Source organism: Lates calcarifer, linkage group LG24, assembly GCF_001640805.2.
Source record: "Lates calcarifer isolate ASB-BC8 linkage group LG24, TLL_Latcal_v3, whole genome shotgun sequence".
Classification (NCBI taxonomy): domain Eukaryota; kingdom Metazoa; phylum Chordata; class Actinopteri; family Centropomidae; genus Lates; species Lates calcarifer.
The window spans coordinates 9,657,931-9,677,896 of NC_066856.1; the positions used below are offsets into that span (position 1 = coordinate 9,657,931).

The 19,966-nt window shown below is 41.3% G+C and overlaps 1 protein-coding gene and 1 pseudogene across 1 annotated transcript in view; one reads left to right on the forward strand and one right to left on the reverse strand.

The window, feature by feature from the left end:
• ndufb4 (NADH:ubiquinone oxidoreductase subunit B4) overlaps positions 1–1,216 on the forward strand; it is a 52,961-nt gene extending 51,745 nt beyond the window's left edge. The window contains exon 3 of the mRNA XM_051066594.1: positions 1,064–1,216. Within this exon, the coding sequence (XP_050922551.1) occupies positions 1,064–1,126 (63 nt within the window). The 3' untranslated portion in view covers positions 1,127–1,216. The remainder of the gene's footprint in view (positions 1–1,063) is intronic.
• A 266-nt stretch (positions 1,217–1,482) lies between these two features.
• On the reverse strand, positions 1,483–9,875 carry LOC108902063 (homogentisate 1,2-dioxygenase-like; annotated as a pseudogene).
• Positions 9,876–19,966: the final 10,091 nt, after the last annotated feature.

Consider the following 19,966-nt stretch of genomic DNA (forward strand, 5'->3'; position numbering starts at 1 on the left):
CACGCGCCAACCCCTACCAATACTTCAGGGCCACAAACAAGACCTCTCTGTTGGGTGCCATGTTTGGAGTTGTGCCTCTCTTCGTTATGTACTACATCTTCAAGACAGACAGGGTATGGGACAAGATGCAGTGAGCTCTTTTGCTTGATTATTGCAGTGTTTAATGAATGACATGACTCACCTGTGGCTCCTTATGTAGCAGGTTTAATAACTACACAAGCTTTTTTGCTGTGTACTACAGATACAGTGATACATGTCTGTATCTAGAACAAAACGTAGATAAATCATGGGCACAAGATAGTGTTGTGAACTACTTATTCACAGTTTTGGTTTTGCCGACCATCTTTTGGCTGTAAAAGATTAAGTGACAGACTAGAACTTAAGTTGGATATACACAAACGTTAAAAAAAAAAAGGACGAGAATGTACTCTAAAGTATTGTTGCAGTTAAAGTCCTTTCTCTCAGGAGCTGCCATTGTGCTGCAAGTGTCTGTGTTTTATTTCCAACCCCTACTGGTGTCTTCTTTTCAGTGCATCTATCTGCTGTTATATTGATGATAGTCAGTCCCAAATTGGTGGTCAATCATCAGTGATTTTACTTGATATAATTTATTAGCTAATCTAATACACTAATAATACCATTTACAGAATAGTTCCATCTAAAATAATCCTAAAATGTGATGAATGGCATCATAGACATCTGAAAAGCCTTTTAGTTGTGGATTGGGAACTCATTATTTCCTTGTAGGTGCACAGTTGATCTGGTTTTCCTTTTTGTCACACTTCCATTCACATTAGAAATAAGTGCCTCATTTGAAATTCTGCCTGCTTTCATTTTCCTCCTATTGTCATGGAGATTCACCCTCTAAATCTTGCCAATAGAATTCCAGCAAGAATTTGGTGCCAATTGTCACACTACTGTGCCATCGTGTTTGTCTCCCTCTCTCCTCTCATAAAACACACAGTTGAGAAAATGTCCAGACAGTGAAAAGGGTTAGGGTGATATGACTTTGTTGCTATGGAAACAGTAACTACCCATCATCTGTTTGTCTTCTGTTTTATAGGATAGGAGAGAGGAGCAGATTAAGGCTGGAACCCTGGAGCGCAAGTTCAGTTTGTCATCATGAGCTCCGATGTGTTAAGACTCCTATATGTTCTAGTCATGATGTGAGTGTATGTAATTATTATTAACTGAATAAAATTATATTGTCAAATCAGTTTGTGTGGCTTTTGATTGCTGAGACAAAAGTGTGAGTGATCATAGTGCGATCACAAGCTAAAATCCTCACGTAATCAATGAAAAATATGCTGTGGAAAGAAAAGACACATTTGTGTTCATATCAGTGACTGATGAGTTTCCCTTTAGCTAGATATTTAAAGACAACAAAGCACTCTCTAATCGTCTTAAAATGATCTTCCTGTTAAAACAATATGTTTAAGCAGCCAGTAAGGGATTGTTCAGTGTAAGCAAATGAAATATCAGTAAAGAGAGACAGGATGTTTTATTTGATAAAAGACAAACATTTTGATTGTGCTTTCCTGAAAGGGTAAAATTAAAATGCTTAAAATACTCCAAAGCTGTTCTGTTGGATTCAATTATACATGAGATATTTACTCTTCAATTTAAAAATAATACAACTATCGTAAAAAGACAGTTTTGACACTAGCATTGTATATCTAAGGTATGCTAACAATATCCACCATGAGCTACTGGTCATACCAGGCCACTGTATCAGCACAACCTGTGAGTGTGTTGAACTGAAAATTGTTATTAAGCTTATTTCTCATTAGTTTGTTTTTCTTTGTCAGAAGAATGTGTTATATTAAGAATAACATGGCCTCATTTTAAAGTTCAGTTTTCCAGTAAACAAAGGTGCATTTTATGATGCCTTTAATCTCCAAACAGTTAGAGGACATAAACAAAATGCATACGTGTTCGGCAGGACTGATGTATGCAGTTACATGTATAGAAACTATTAATGCAGCCTAGTTGTAATTATTATTTCTAACATGACAAACAGCAGACAGCACAAACTATTTTTTTTTTATTGTGCGGCTCCAATCATAGCTGTCTGTATAAATAAATGTCTAAATTCATTCCTCTGTAATTTCTATCAACAAACCTAATCAAATTGCACAAAGAAAGCCAAAAATCAGATTGCTTGTAGTTCGTTTTAACAAAATGGAATTAGGATCTTTATCTTCATGTAAGAACGGTATTAGGTTAAAGTTTCTCCTGAGTCACTTTGCATTTCTACTTTTTGCTGGGCTTCCAGTTGGGGTTAAAGTGGCTGCGGAGAGGTTCCCAGCATTGGTAGTAAGTTTTGTCAAGCCTCTGACATGTTTGCAGACCCCTTTGGTCACTGCCATACTGAAGGATGACTCAAACATAAAAGCCTGATGGAAAGAAAAGACAGAAAACATATAAAATCTGATTGTGTTTTGCAAAATCAAAATTGAATTTGTCAATTAAACTTCTATGATTAATTGGTCTATCTTTTTTTTTTTTACCATGGTGCCTTCAGCCCCTCTCAGGTTTGAGCTCAGCCGTGCTGTTCTTCTCAAAGCAGTCAGCGTCTGGACCGTGTGGGGTCATCATGCTGTGGAGGCTGGCCCCTCCCGGCTGGAAACCCTCCTCTTTGGCCTCATAGTGGCCCTTGATCAGACCCATGAATTCACTCATGCAGTTACCTAAAGCCACAAGCAGGAGAAGCTGTAACACAGCACTGTGCTGGGTACAGTTTGCTGTACAAAGAGCATGTTGTAACACTGACTTCCACTAGATGGCCTTACAGACCTGTGGTAAAAACAGACAAAAGGTACCACTGTGGGGCCTCAGTCAAAACGAGTCATGGAGCAGGAGGATCACCTACCATCTTGACACTGGCTGAGTGAATGGGCATGTTAGCTTATGGCTCATTTGTCTCCTTCAAAATTAGCCCGTAACAACCTAGCTCTCAAAACTAATTGTTTCTGCTTTTTTAAGTGTTACTCTCCTCCCTTGCAAAAGCCACTTTAGAGTTGAAGCAAGGCGTGCGTGTGTCTCTGTGGTCTTACGGTGATAGTATGGCGGACGGAAGGGTGTGGTCAGCCACGCCCCACCGTGGGGGGAAGATGACAAAGTCAGCAATGGCCACACCTGGTCGTGTGGATTTGGCAGTCAGAACAGTAAAGATAGATGGATCCTATAGGAAGATTATAAAGAGAAATGCATGTGACATTGAGGGTATGCTTATGGGTTGGAGTTAATTCACTTACACATAAAAGAAAGAAATTAATATAATATGCATATGTAGTATGCAGTATGTATATTAAAACGCATTGTGAGTTTGTTTGTGTCCTTAATAATGCCTCACCGCATGGTCGAAAGCCACACAGTGTAACCATGAAGTTCTTCAGGTTGTATTTGTAAGGGTGTAGTTCCCGTGCCAGGCAACCACATTGAACGGAGAAAAATCCTGCGTGCAGAGCGCAGAACAAAACAAATAAGACGAGTCTACCCAAGCAACAAACACAAAAGACCTTAAATTGAGCTTTTCACAGGGAAGGAACAATGAATAATGTCTTTGTAATCTTAAATTCCCAGAGAGAGTACTTCTTCACATAAAGAGAGAAAAAACTTGGTCATAATGAAAAGGGTTGATTGTGAAAGAGGGTGTGCTTCTTTTCATTCTTTCTTCTCTTTCATTCCCCCTGTTCTTTGTGATACGAGGCTCCAGGTATTATGGGGTAATTGGCTTCACAATCAAACTTTCCCAAACTTTGAGCATTTTGACGCTTTTGCAGCGGCGCAGTTATGGGGAGGCAGCAGTAACAGTGGGTGAAGAGATATTTCTTTATCTTGATTGTTAAAACCGCAGCAATTTTATATAGTTTCTCTGTTCTGATAATGTCACTGCGAAAAAGACATTCAACAGGAGCTCTAAAATCAATATAGTTCATTACAACTCAAGCTGCCTCCTGAGTGACCTCCGTGCTCTTTACACACACTCACTCACAAACACACATCAACAGCTAATACACGCAAGAAAAACCTCACACACATATTCATACATGGACTCAAGCATAAGTGATTCACATGTGTAACTAATAAACACCAAACACAACCTTAAACACGCATACAATTTACAGTAGTTGCCATACAAAAAGGCCTTTGGGGAAGCCAGTGCAGGTAATCTCTTGGACATTCATCTGTGGTAACTCCACTACATTCGATTAAAATGAAGGGGAAAAAATGGAGGAGAGCGAGCACTTGCACACACATGCACACACATGCACACAAAACACAAACATATTGGCCCAGTCAAGCAAATAATAAGTTAATTTGAGCAATTTCAGCCGCTCTGCAGGGAACAACACAGCAGGACCAGACGGGAGCAGCAGCATCTTCCCTGAGATGAGGCTCACATCCCCTACCCCTGCCCAACACCTTATTTTCTTACCCCTGTGGCCTCACCCTCTGGGCTCGGGAATAGGGTGGACACTGGGAAAAGTGTGTCAGGTGCAGCCGGCAGCCTCCACCTTTAACCTTCAGCACAGAACAGGGGGCAGATACTCCAGTAGAGGCGGCGAGGGAGATGAAAAGTGTTTGTTTTGCCACAAAAAAGACAGTATCTCACCCCTTGTGTACTTCCTCCGATGAGTAATAACAGTGTGGTTTGACATGGTTTCCACGGTTACAACCCCCCAACCCCCGCCCCTGACAAACCTCTCCTCCCACCTCCTCCCTGTCACGGTAAAAAAACCTCCTGTCAGACATTATGTGTCGATCCAATTATGCGCCTACCAGGACATTTCTGCAGGGGGAGGATCATTCCCTGAGTGAAATATGGTGAAATTAATGCTTAACTTGTGAAAGGTTTTTCCTACAAAGCAAAGCTTCACGGGTACACTGCCTGTAACTCCAGAATGCCTTAACTAATTATGAGTGATTAAGACTCATAAGGGAGTCGAGGCGGAAACCTGCTGAATGGATAACAGCTAACGCTTCGATATTAAATCATCAGGGATGGCAATTCAATCGGCAGGAGCAGCTAATGGATCATATGCTTCACTTGGGCAGCTTCCTGTTAGTCATTGTTGCGGTTCGATGGTGTTTACTGAAGCAAACACAACACCTAAATAGGGTAATAGGGCAGGTATACCATATGTGTGTGCCCCTGTTATACACTGTCTGTGTACATGTGTGACACACAAACTGAAATGTCACAAAAAACACCACCTGTTGGCAGGCGAAGAGCTTCCCTTGGTACTTGTTGATGATGGTGTAACCTGTGGCCACTTTGCGATCCTCGTACCAAGCAACTGGACACAGGAAATCTCTTGGTTGGCCAGACCGTTAGCCCCTGTAAAGCAAACACACATCATCATACACATGCACACATCCAAAAAACTACACATTATAAGCAAGACTAAGGCTGTGTCCTGAATCACTCTCCATGTACCAGTGTACATATGTACTGTCCACCATCTCATTTTAAAGCCTGAATAAGTGTGACATTTAAACACCATATTGTTCCCTCGAAAAGTCCCTACAATGGGTTGAAAAAAGTAGTTTTATGGCACCTACACTGCTGTCTATCAATTCCAATGTGCAATGAGCTACATTTTATAGACTCAAAAATGGTGCTAAAAGTAGTGACACTAAATGATGATGATTAGTAAATGTCCAAAAGCTCAATTTACTGCTGTTTGATGATTTTATTATACAGGAAGTACTGAATGAGTGAATCAGGAAGTGATTTCAGATTCACAGCCATGGCAGTGGCTCTGTCACAGGTCTCACATGCTCACAGGTATAACGTTTCCTATGTTCACCAGTGTCATTTAGCATATTAGCATGCTAATTTTGCTTTGCTAATTAGCAAAGTACAGCTAAGGCTGATAGTCACTCTTTTTGCAGGTATTTGATCATAAACCAAAGCTTTGGTCAAATTAACATTTTGATTTTGATGATTGAGCTAAATGGAAAGTCACAAGGATCAACGATGTGATTATAATTCATCGTGAGAGGAGTATGAATACGTTTACCAAATTTCATGGCAATCACTGAAAAGCTGTTGACTTTTTTTTTTAGTCATGTCCAAAGTGGCGGATCAACAGACCATAGAAAGGTGTGTATGATTCAGACAACAATAGGGTGTTGTGTGAGACAAATATAAGGAGTTTGGTGTGCAGATTTCAAGGAGAGATGAATATAGGCTACACATTCACTATCTACAAGCAAACATCATGCAAACACACACCTATGGGTCCCAGGTCAGGGAGTTCAAAATGGGCTCCATACACCTCCATTATATAACCTCTGGTTTCTCCAAACACATCCACACTGAAGCGCATCCCTTGCTGGAGAAAACACATGAATAGTGGTGGTGAGATGAAATTTAGTGCTGTTATGTATCAAACATGGGAGGTACTGATGCTGAGGGGACTTATGGGTTCGTGGACTAATGTTTTTGGAAAAATACATGTGTGCTGCAATCACAAATCCTGGTGGTCAGGCTTTCTGTGGTTCAAACCTCTTTCCACAGTTATTTATTTTTAAGGTCACTTTGGAAAAGTACCAAAATATGTCTTTCTAAATATGGTAAGCGGGGTGCGGGAGTAGACACAATGGTAGATTTCTACAAAAACTGGGAAGATGAAAAACATAGAGTTCACCTGGATGACACAGATCTCGTTCGGCTCCACCATCATCTTCCCGAACTCTGTAGTGATCAAGATCTCACCCTGCTGGGGGACTAGAGAGACAAACAGACAAAGAGAGCAGCAGAGAAAAGAAAATCTAAGGGAGAAGAAGGACAGAGGATTGAGCTATCATCGTTCTTGTGATAGATGACAGTGAAAACATCAACAGCCCTTTTCCTCACCAATCAGAAAGTCTCCATCTGAGTTGTTGAAGCACCTGGAACAGGGAAAAATTGAAGAGCTCAGAAATGATTGTCAAAGCGTAACCAAAGGTTTTTTTTGTTTGTTTGTTTGTTTGTTTGTTTGTTTTTTTTGGCCTTTTGATACGTGAAAAAACATATAGTTGTTACATTTGCACACAAATAAATACTCACCTGTCAACCATGGAGGTGTTGCAGGTGTACACATGGATGCTGATGCCATTGCGAGATTTAGCGTCACCAGCACCACAGACAGTATGCAGACCCTGCAAGATAAAGACAGTGAAAATCCCAATCAATTGACAATCTTTAATGGAACAATCATGTTGGGAAAAAACAGTTAAACTTACAGCCACAAAGTCCACTTTCTTCTCTGTAGATTTGGGAATGGTAAATGGCAGCCATCGCAGCTGTGAGAGAAACCTCAGAGTCAGAATCTACTTATTCAGGAAATACATATCAGGAAATTCATATCTATATGGTATGAAGTTATCAGTGACAGGCAGCTAGTTAGCTTAGCATAAAAGACTGGAAAAAGAGTGACACAGCTAGCCTGGCTCTGTCAAAAGATTACTCTTTAACTCCTTCCACTAGCACATATAAAACTCACTATTTAACATGTTTATCTTTGTTGTTTAATCCTAAATGAGCAGGAACTCTTCATATTCAGTCTTGATATACCTGGTTAGGATCAGGCTCAACTTCATTCCAGTTCTCTGTTAGATTCCCACATGGCACTGCGGTAAAAGGCTTATGTTTGACAGATGGGAGGATGCGGTACAACCAGCTGGAGAGAGAAAAAGGACCAGTATTAAGCTCTTCATAATGTCTAAGATCCATTTTATCTGTATGGGTGGATTTACATTTTAGAGAGTGAGATGGATACCTCCTCTTATTGGCCGGCCGTGGGCAGGTGAAAGCAGAGCCGGAGAGCTGCTCAGCATAGAGGCCATAGGGACAGACCTGGGGATTGTTCTGTAGAGACACAATACAGTGTATTCAGGTTGTTAAAGTTATTTCATCTGTATGTTATGTTTTGGCAGGCCTATAAATAGTTACAATAGAATTTTGCAATTTTCAATTAATACAGGCGCAGGGACATCTTTAAACATAGAGTATTGGTACATTTTAACTTGTGTGATCATCATCCAGTGTTGTCTTTTGCAATTATATATGGGCGGTTAGTCAAATAATGATGAATGTGTCAATAGATGTGAGGAAGAAAAGTGAGCTGGAGCTGATTATATGGATCAGATATATTTTTCTGTGAAACATGGAAGGGATCACGCACAGCTCTTGGTTGATGTTACCCCTCCTCACTCCTTCGGTGTCACATTAAGTATTCATGTAATTCACTTAAGCACAAAATCAATGAATAAATGATCAAATTAATGCCAAAATGAGCCCCCGAGTGTGTTTCTGTGTGCAAAGCTACCTGTCCCTCAGGTAATGATCCGGGACAGCGAGGGTCTTCAGAGGAGAACTCATTCCCAAAACCGCACATGTACTGAAACAGGCAGACAGACAAACATTTAACACTCAAGGCGAGTTAAAATGAAAAATAATAAAAAAAAATAAAATAAAAAAAATACACCATGCAGCTTCATTGTAATGCAGGATAAATGTGTTCATGCTGGTTATAATTAAATTTGAAGGCTTGTCATTAAGGCTTGTCTTTTTGTTAATTGTTGTCATATTGATTCACATTAGATCTATGATAAAACAAACTGCAGTTATGCCAAATTTCCCCCCTTGCAGTCATCCATTATTTTTGTGTTACAGAAACAGACTAATTGCACTAACATCCTCCACAGTATATTTTGATCAATACTTCAATTATGATAAGATTATTCCACTATACTCCTCTGATGGCACTGATCACCAGCACCCAATGACTTCCCCCGCCACTGAAAAACATGAACTTGGCACAAGGTAAAGATATCTTGCTGAGTCACTGTTAGTCTGCAAAAAGCTCACTCACAGACATGGATGGTTTCCATATGTGCGCGTTCATGTGTTTAAAGTGCGTGGGTAAAAACGATTTGGAAGCTCCAGTGTGTCGGAGGATTTTGTTCAACTTTCACATTTATCTTGAGTCAGAGTAACAAAAATAATAATAAATCAAGCACAACTTTTTTTAATTACATGGATCATACATGACAAGTGATTTTGACTCTTGAAATTATTTTGAGATAAAACTTTCACCAAAGGAATGAAACAATTGCTCTTGATCCCAATGTAAAGTCGTATGGATGAATATCTTTAAGGCTGAATATAACCGCTCACTGAAGGTTTCCACCAAGAAACAAATATAAACACTATAAAAGCAGTACTGGACTAATGGTTGGTGATGGTTAAAACACACAAGAATATAATAATGTAAATGGTTTCTCAAGTTTGCAATTAATGTTCTTCAGCACAAACACATTTCCCCACTGAAATGTGTTTGTGCTGCAGTTGAGGCATCTCAGACCACATCTGGGCAGCTACTGAATGCAGCACTCTGATTGGTTGGAGGGAACGCCTCCCTCCAGTCAGCCAGTCTGCTTCTGTTGTAGCAATGATGGCTCATGCGCGGTTTAAGTCTGCATGTATACTTTTTCTTTTACTCATTTATCTAATTAATATAGAACTACAACACGTTTGCAAGTTCCTGCTTGTTAGATTCTTCAGAAACTTACTGGGTTTATTGCACTCTAAGCACTGGTGAATGAGCATTTCCAGTATTAGAAGTAATTCTGAAAGAAAAATGCTGCCTTACCTTGAGTCCAGCCATTGTGGTGTCTCTTAAAACTTTCCTCACAGCTGTTTAAAGTGTGTCCGAGCTCTTAATGCAGTCCCCTCGACCAAAGTCCACAGCAGCAAGCGTGCATGCCGGTATGAACTGAGTGAAAAGAGTGAAAAGAGGGGTTGGATTTATACTCTTTCCCATATGGTTTTAATCAAGCATTGACAGGCTCTGTGACGCAACAGCAGGGTCTCTGGTAAAGGGGAAAGGGCAGGTTGGATGGTTGAAATGTGCGCAAATAAGGACCAGTGCCACTGCCAAGACTAACAAGAGCAAAGAGAGCAGTTAAAAGGTTTAAGCACAACACACAAATAGGTAACAAATAGGCCATTTAACACATGCAGCAAAAAAAGGCATCCATAGAAAATGGTTCTCAGGTTACAGACTGTAAACTGAAAAATGAAATGAAAAAAGAAACTATATACAACATTACCATAAACCCATAACTAAACACATACATACATGTAAATATTATAGGCCTACAGGTTATAATGAAGTAAGGAAAAATTAGAAGACTATAAATTGTGGAAACAGACACAATATTAGTATGTCATAGCGACTAAAGTAACAGTCACCATGGTCAAACTATGGTGACCTCATGTAGCACTGCTTGTGCAAACAACTGTGTCATGCACATCCTCACGTCCTGCAAAATAACCATCTGGTCAAAAAAAAAAGTCAACTGAATAAAGTCTATCATATCTCAAATTTTCTACAGCCTGCTTTTATTGCTTCATCTATTTAATTAATTTATTATTTGTTTATTCTGAAGACAAAGTAAAATGTCCACATGGCGAACGTGCCCTCAGTCTTAATGCAGCAGACACCATCTCCTTGGTTTTAATGCTCCACCAGATGATCAGGTTGTACTTAATTCTGTCACACTTGACACATGCTGCATTACTATTTTATTTAAAGTGGGTTACTATTTCTGTACAGCTGCATTATTAATTGACTTCTCTTAAAACCAGCATAACGCACAGGATAACCTTTGCATGCTGCAGCGAGCAATTCATTCTTGATATGAACAACAACAAAGGCCTCCAAAAGGCCTATACATTACTTAAAGGAAAATTTATTCAGTTCATTTCTGGAAATAGATGGTCAAACGATGGGTGCCTAATGTCCCCCATGCAGTATGTATCAAAAAGAATCAATTTCGCCTTTCTCATTCTTCCCTCGCTTCCCCTCTTGTCTATTTCTTTCTTTTTGGGAGGTGTTGGGGAAGGGTAAATGATGGCAATTCTCATAGCGAGGCGCAAATAAACTCGCCGCGGCAGAAGTAACTGTTCTCCGGCGAGGCGTGCAGTCAGGCCCGGGCCCCCCGCTGACAGGCAGTCAGGGTGCTGTGCCAAAGACGAGAAAGCCCAATGGCAGGAAAATATCACGTCCCAGTCTCCGGAAATTGATCTGCTCCTTGTATGGAGAAAGAAAATGAGTGATTTTAATTTCATCCCCGAGTCTGATGATAGAATTCTAGAGTATTTGGGTCCAATCCGGATGGTGTCTGTGTGTTTTAAGAGAGGCAGGAATAGCTGGAGACGGGGGAGATGCGACTGTTGTTGCCTACTGACAGTTATATCTATGCATGCGTAAGTGGGCCATAAATGCTTTGTTATTAGATGCCTGCTGAACTCAATGGCTTGATGGTAAATGGTACACTCACCTGGCAGAATCTATCCCCATATGCATAAACAGGCAATCTGTCTCCCTCTCTCTCTCTCTCTCTCTCTCTCTCTCACACACACACACACACACACACACACACACACACACACACACACACACAGTTACGAGACTATTTTATGATGTGATATGTGATGACATCTTTAGCCTTTCATAGCAGCTGGTGCCCACACTTTCCCGTACATGCAAGGTGTGTGCTATTTTTTGCCCCCTTACCCTATATTCTGACCTTTAAAGGGCCAGTAAGTTTGTAGACGCCCACACAGTCCTGAGAGGAGACAACTCATCGGGCACAACAATTAAAGTCACTTATGTGGGTTTACCATGAACGTGGATGACCAGCACAATGGTATTGTGTCTTAAAACAGCAAGTATTGTGTGCAATATAGCTTATGTTATGCAGTATACTTTACACTATGTATCATTGGTCCAGAATTCACTGAAGGATTCTCAAACAGTGGTCAAAACCTTAAATGAAAGAGTTAAAGAAAGAGTACATCTACAGGTTTATTAATCTGCCAAATATGCCACATATATTACATTCATACTGGTAGTTATATATAGATCAAGTGTACTTCTGATTAAATTAATCAGGCAGTAGCAAGTAGCACCAACTAATTAGTGTGTGCTTACACACTTTCCTGCTCTTGTTTCTCTACAGTAATGAGATTCTTTCGTTCTCTTTATTTGTCTTCGAGCGGAGGGAATGACAGCTGTTAGACACAAAGCAAAGCAAAGAAAAACACACATTATACAGTATAGGTGGATGTTGCACCTACACACAACATGAGATTGAGTCTTTTGTTCCGCCATCATCGCAAACCACATCAGCCACTTAAAAAATGGTAGCGATGCAATTTGTTCTTATCGGCTACTTCTTTGTATTCTGCAAAGCTGCAGTAACTATGTACAATTTGCTCAACACATTAAGGGGAAAAAAAGAGAAAACTTTACTTTGTGAAGGACATAAGTGCACATGACATCTGAATTGCCACCACCTGGCCTCATCTTGTGTATCACTGGTAGTTAACTGCTGTATTTGGATGTCACATTTAACAAGAAATAGCTTGGATTCTTGTATTTTGTAATTACAGCCCTGTTACCCGCTATTGCAGTTTAATGTTAAATGACTCCTGACATGAGCCATCCAGTACCACACACAGACAGACACACACACACACACACACACATCTGACAGCTCCATTTAACGCTGATTAGATTTGCAAGGACATGTAGTATACCCTCTCTGTGTCTCCTGTGCCTACTCTCTCTCTGTCTCTCCCTGAGTAGGTTGAGTATCTCCTGAATCCTATCTATCGCGGTAATGTTATGCAAATGGTTTAATATGAAGATAAAAGACTGTTGCAGCGTGTGGCGCTCTCCTGGTTCACAGCCTCGTGTTTCCAGGACGATAGCTCTAACGAGGAGGGCACTATTTGGGAGTCATTAAATGATGGCCTTCCTGACATGCACCCGCTCACCACCGCCGCCACCCGCCCCGCGTTGGCCATTAAAGCGGCTCACACCCACACCAAGACACACACTACAGACGCCTTTTAGCGCCAGCTCCCAGTTTCTTACACATCACAGTGTCACAGAATAGAAAATTACACTCTCCTCCCACAGAGAAAATTGCTTTGGAATTGCTTGGTTATAAAGATGTGCTTTAAAGAGAGGGGGGTGCATGCAATAAAAAAGGACACACACAAACACAATTACTTAAGCACTCTAAGGACAATTCTTACAAGTTAATCAGAGGATTTACCAATTATTGATGTCAAAAGGATTTTGTTGCTTATCTCTTTGTGGCCTATGTTTATGTACTGCATGTGATTCAAGGTATTTAGTTTTCTGTTGTTGTGTACATGTAATAAATAATGGCAACGCATACTGTACATGTGAATAGCAAACTCCAAATGAGTTGCTGCTTTCTGCACAGCTCCAGTTGAGTTATTAAACAAAGGAGGACAAGAAAATAACCACAAACAGTCGAGCTGATGAAGGGAAAACACAACGTAATGCGCCATAGCAGAGACACAAGTGGAGAATTGAAGAATAAAGGTGAAAGGTGTATCACCATCAAGAGACAGGAGAGGCGTGACTGAGATGATAGAGAGAAACTACAAAGTGGAAAATAGTAGAGAAGGCAGAAAGAAGAGAAAAGATACAAGATTGTACAGCAAAGATGAGCCAGAGTGGACAAGGAAGGAGATGAGCGGATGGATAACACCAATGATGCATGATGAGACATGACTTAGGTTACTAGGTTACAGGTGACTATGTTCAAGAGAGCAAAATGACACCTATAGCAATGGAGAATGTATGAAGAGAAAGGATGTTTAGACCTCTGTACTGGCGGACAAAATCAAAACAAAATAGTGTGTCAAAATAAAGTTAAGACTGGAATCTGGTTTTCTGACATCTGTTGATCCACACCTAAATTTTTATGTCTGTGTAAAACAGGCTTTTAAATTTACAGTAACCACAAAACTAAGCTAAGAAGCAGAAAAAAAGAAGAAGAAAAAAAAAAAAACAATCCAAAAAACAAGCCACTGCAGTAACTGCTTACTGTTTGGTATTCTGTGGGCTCTGCTGTACTTACTGCACCCTCTGCCACAGAAAGACAACCAGCGAGACAGCTGAAGCAGAGGAGCTATGTAAAATGTTAGCTAGCTAGTGAGATGGCCACAGCTAGCACATAAAGCTAGATGATGAACAAACATCTAGATCATTCAGTTATTCCACATAACTAAATGTGGCAGTAGTTCAATGCAGTCATGATAGAGAATAAAAACCTATTGTTATCTTAACTCTAACCAGCTGATTAACAGCATAAGAGTAACTATCATCACATTTTAAATATAACATTATAAAAGGAATACTTCATAGGATTTGGGGGCTATTTCATTATCACATAAATATATTAAAGTGTAGATTGATTTATTAATTTGAGGTCAGTATAGTGACTGAACAGGCAGCCAACTAGCAAAACAGAGAAAGGCTACATTTAATTTCAATGAACTGTAAATAATCAAAGGGTATTTTCTTAAACAAATGAGTTAAAATGGAAAAGGAGGCTATAGATCTAATTCAATGATAGATACTGCATTTCCCTCTAAGGTTCATCATAAATATTACCCAAAAGCAGAGAATTGTTTGGGTATTTTCCAGGTTCTATGGAAACGAGTTTTGAGTGAAATAATCCGCCTAAAATGTATAAAATGCAGGCATTATAACACAGTTTGCCAGCTAGCCTGATAGTGTTTTTTCTCTATTTCATGCCTTAGTTACTGCTCTCTATTTTCATAGGACAGCGTAGGTTATTCACTTTCCTTGCTAAGTACTAAAGTAATATATTTTGAAAGCCGAAGCTTCCACTACCTGTAAGTAAAACTGTGTATAAAAGCAGGTAATGCAGCTGTATTTATTGTACATAAATGACAGGAAGAGCAGTTGGAAATGCTGATTTTACACAATAGCAACTGCAATAACATGGTATTCAAACCATGCAAGTATCCAAAAACCAAGCAATTCCAGCAGTCAGTTAAAAAAGCAACGAATTGTCTATATTGTTCTATATCTCTGTATTCATCTCTGCAACCTGTTACCCACTTGAGATGAGCTCTGTAGTGGCATGCTGTAGTTAACATAAAATGCTCTGTGAGCAGGTAATGAGGCACACTGAGCCACAATTGTGTGCCTATAGGATATTCTGTCACACTGTCTCTGAGCCCGACCCAGCAACACATCAGACACCTCATCACAAATAGAATTAGCTCCCTGGACAGAGCCAGAATGACAGTGGCTGAATGTTTGGCTGGAGGCATAATGGCATTGGGGTGCTGCTGGTGTTTTCCTTGTAGGGGAACCAAAGAGCAGGAGTGTGTATCAGTTCAGACACTTAGTGTGGTGCCAGTTATACTATCCACCCCTCCCTCTGAAGCGTGTGGACAGGTAGTGAGGATGCCTCCTCTAAATCTGTAGTTTTGCTAGGTAGTTTTGAGGGGTAGTCTGAGAGGGGAAACTTGAGGTGAATGGTCTCTGGACAAGGAATGAGTGTGTTCAACATCAGAGTACGAGGAGGGTGGGTTTAGATCTGTGTGGTTTTCTCGCCCAAGTGTGTGTTTGACTGGAGCAAGAGTGAGACTGATGTTATATCAATCTGGGAATGATTGTGTGTGTGAATTTTTGGTGTGTATGTGTACGCGCGATCACAGCTCTGTCGCTGTGTATGAATGTGTATATGTGTGTCTTGTCCCCAGCACCATCATTAGGTCGCAGGCAGTCCCAGTGTTGGGGGTGTAGCTTGGCTGCTCCTGCTCCTCTCAGGCCAATTTAGGGGGAGAAAAGCACTTCGATCCTGACCTGCAAGTCTGAGGGTCCCCAGCGGGAGGCAGCGCAGCCCTGCAATCTATATTGGATTTATTCCTTTCCCATCTACAGGCCCCACACACCCCACAGAGAGGAAGTCTCAACTGCACTCTCTCTGTCCCCTAAGACAATATGTTATGGTACACACATGAGTACACATAATCGTGTAAACACACACATGGAAACACACTCTGAAGGCACACACACCTAGTCTATCTTCAAGGCACACTCCCCCACAGCAAGGAAGTTATACAGACACACTTTCTGTCCCTGTGGGAGATTCACTGGGGTCAAGATATACTGAGATTTGTGAGACAGACAGACAGACAGATAAGAGTCAGGCAGAGAATCATCCAAGCTGTTGATAGAGTGAGTTATTTGAGGCTGACCATTGTTTCTCTCGTGGAAAATATTGTTCAGATTTATAAAGGCCAAGATGTAAAATGCATTTTTTATCACATTAAAGCAAGAAAAAAAGAATTTACATAAAACTCAGACAAGGTCAGGGAGAAACGAGGTTCTTAATTTAGTCTAATCAACTGTCATTTGCATCGCGCCATTTGCGCAAGGTATTGCCACTAACTGAATAAATGGACTTCTTCAGACTCAAGGGGGGGCACTCCGGTTTTGATAAGCTGGCAACATAACTGATTTGCATATATTACTTTGATTATCTCATTACTAGGATGATTCTTGCGGAATTTTTGACACTCGCGCAATCGAATTAAAATTAAGGCACGCAATCAATAAAAGGGCAACGCGGCTGTGAAAACACACGGCACCCCAGGTTTGTATGGTCAACTAGTGATGATGATGATGATGCTGGTGATGATGGTTATGGTGATGATGTGGCAGATGATGGTAATGGCCAAGATGATGATGATGATGATGATGACGGTGATGATGATGATGATGACCTCTTCAGCTCACGAGCTCCTGGACTCCGCCGTAGGTTTTGTACGAGAGTCTCGGGCCCTTGATTCCTGTGATCAAAGCAGTAATCAGTGGAGACAATGGGGGCCACGAAATTGCCGCTTTCGTGCGGGTGACCTATGCACCTGCCATGAATCCAAGAGTGGCCCGCAGGCGGCTTATGTCCCCCCTCCCTCCTCAATCGATAATAGCCCTCATATCTTTCGTCCGCCTCAACCCATCTGTGGAATGATGAAATCGTGCGTAAAGACGCGCGCGTCTCGGATTATTTTGCAATGCTGCGGCCGCAATAACCTGACACATTGTCGGGAACGGGTACAGGCATGAGGGCCATCAATTCAGCTGAGCTCCAAGTATCACCTGTCACCAAAACCCTCAAACCTGGACTGATGAGTGACCTTAAATATTAAATGTATCATTTGGTTTGATTTTAGTTTATATACGGCTTCAAAAATATACATTTCTCCCAAATTACGCATCATCTTCTTTGTGTTCTCACCGCAAAATCTTCAATACCACATTATGACAAGTGGCTCATTTGTTGCCATACACAATTTGCTTGAGGGAAGAAGATTTGGAGACTCCTTCTCCCCTCTCCTAATAGACTCTCACTCGTCTGCACACCAACCGGAGCAAAGGCACACGTCCACGTTTTAAATTCATGATGTAAATAATTATAGGCCTGGAAATTGATTTCCTTACGACCTTCCAGCAAACGAGGCCTCCGAAACCCCCCCACCCCCAAAGAAAGCTACTTCTGTTGAAGCATTAAGTCATTAATTATTTTCCTTACATAAGGACAAATTATTGAGTCAGTTGAACGAAATTAGAACCCTTTGTTTCTGATCAGACCGCATTACCGCTGGAAATTACGGATGATGGCTGCGTGCGCGCTCGCCTTTGTTGTTTCGATCATCGCCTGTCGCTCTGAACTCGCGCTAACAAAGTCATTAAATTGACTCCCTCTCGCTCTCATTATGCGGGCTGTTAATAACCGCTAATTAACTTTGCTTACGCGCGCCTTAAAAGCCTCCCTCCCCTCCCCGGCGCGCACACACACTCTCTCTCTCTCTCTCCTTCCCCTCCCTCCTTTTCCTTCTTTTCCTGCTTGGCCTCTCAAGCAGAGCAAGTGTCCAATTATGTCAGAGCGCGAGGATGGATGGAGGATGCAGGGTGGAGGATGAATCGTCGTCACCAAGGCCACGAGCCCCTTCGTACATGTTAGGGACCAGCATTTACGCGTGTTGCATATGGACAAGCTTGTGTGATAACAGAAAACTGATGGCACTGAATAGTCTTATTACTGCACGTGCAAATATAGGATACCTGTCTCCCACGGGTGGGTGGGGTATTTAACTTTGAATAAACAACTTCATTCTTACACGGACCATGCATACAAATGCATCTGTGGTCAAATAGTACAGACAGAGGCAGGAGGAAGGAAGCAAGGGGCAGTAAGTGGCAGAGATTAGGGAAGTGATGAGAGAAATGCGCAGAAAATGATGCGTTTAGATGTTCAATATGAATGCAGAACAATACAGTTTCAGGGTATTTCTCAGTCTGTACATTAGAAATACCGGGCCTTACCTGTTGGAGCAGTTTGCTGTTCCATCCAGGAGATGGCGCCAATTGAATGACCTGCAAGGCAAAGCACAATCTGCTGGTCCTAAACGATGGACTTCATTAGTATCACTTCCGTGGCCTTCAGTGTAGAGGACAGACTTGGAGCTGGAAGGGAGCAGAGATGGCTTACGTTACATGTATGGAACTGATAAAACTGTATGAACTCATGAGGTGTTTTGAAGGCACAAAGCTACCTGCTGACCTTAATATGTTTACGGCCAAGGCGCATGACACCAGAAGGGCGCAGAGGCCCCATGCGGACTCCCAGGATGTGATAGACAGCAGTACAGCAGCTACAAGAACAGAAAGCGCGCAACCCGGTGTTTCCCCTGGATATTATCAAGTTAGGATGTTATGAAAATACAGAGGAGGTGGCGGTGAGGTGATGCTGAAAACGGAAGGCGGCCTCTCCCCGCCATCTCTTCACCTGCACGTCAAATAGACGGAAAATTGAAAATGTGAAAATTGCGCTCAGGCTATTCCGTCCCCACCACCCACCACCCCCCTCGCCTCTAATGTATGCGCGTAATTAGTGCATTTAAACAAAGCGCGGATGTCCTGCTGGCTGAAATGGCGGCTGACATCTCTTTTTCCACAGGGTTAATAACAGTGTGCGGATAAATGAATCAAATTGTGGCCCCCAAATTACAGAGCGACTCTAAATACTCGTCTGTATTACGCACGTCTGTTTGTGACCGCGCAGGGAAAAGGCATAACATTTTTTTCATATTGTTATTACTCTCATTACATTGATTTGCGTGCAAGTAAACAAGCTCGGAAGTTTGTGACACCACAAAAAAAGTTGCAGGGTGGATTGAATCTCACACCAGCCGCGTGGACAGGCTGCAGCTACTTATACTATTTGATTACTGCATGTTTTATACAGATTATTGTCTTTGTATTGTCTGCTAACAAGCATATAGGCCTTATTTGCTACACATAAAAGCTACATCTGCATATACATTTTAATTCATCTATGTTAACATTTTACAAAGCTCTTAAATGAAAAAAAGAACTGAGTTAGTTCTTAGTTCTGCCCCTTAACTACTTCACAAAGATCTATGACGCTCTTATCCCAGTTCCAATCACAAAAAGCTATTGCTTAAAAACAGATAAAAGATATAAAAAGAGAATATCTTGTGCAATTTTCTGGACATATATTTTATTGTTATTTTTCGTTTGCTGCGATGGATGCTCCAGTCCGGGCGGATACATAACGGAGGGGAAGAAGAGGGAGAGAAGGAGAGGCAGAGAGAGAGAGTAAATTGCAGCTTGCTGAAGTTTTTGGATTGAATTCTGAAAATGATCCTTTTAACAGTGATGGGCTCTGAGGCGAGGATAGGGGTCATGCCATTCACAGCGGGTTAAATAGACTTTCATTTAAAATTACATTCTCGATCCATCTCTCCATCTCTCCCCCTCTCCACAGCGGAGTCCCCCGCACGCTATCCCGGCTCCCCGTGCGGCGTCTCATCACCGCCGCGCCACCCTCACTTTTTAAGTCAATCCGCAACTCCAACAGAGAGCAGGCAATTGGTGGGAGAGGGAGGGAGCAGGGAAAAGACAGACAGACAGACAGACAGACAGACAGACAGACAGACAGACAGACAGACAGATAGATAGATAGATAGATAGATAGAAAAAACATATTAACCATATTAATACTTGATTTTCTGTCT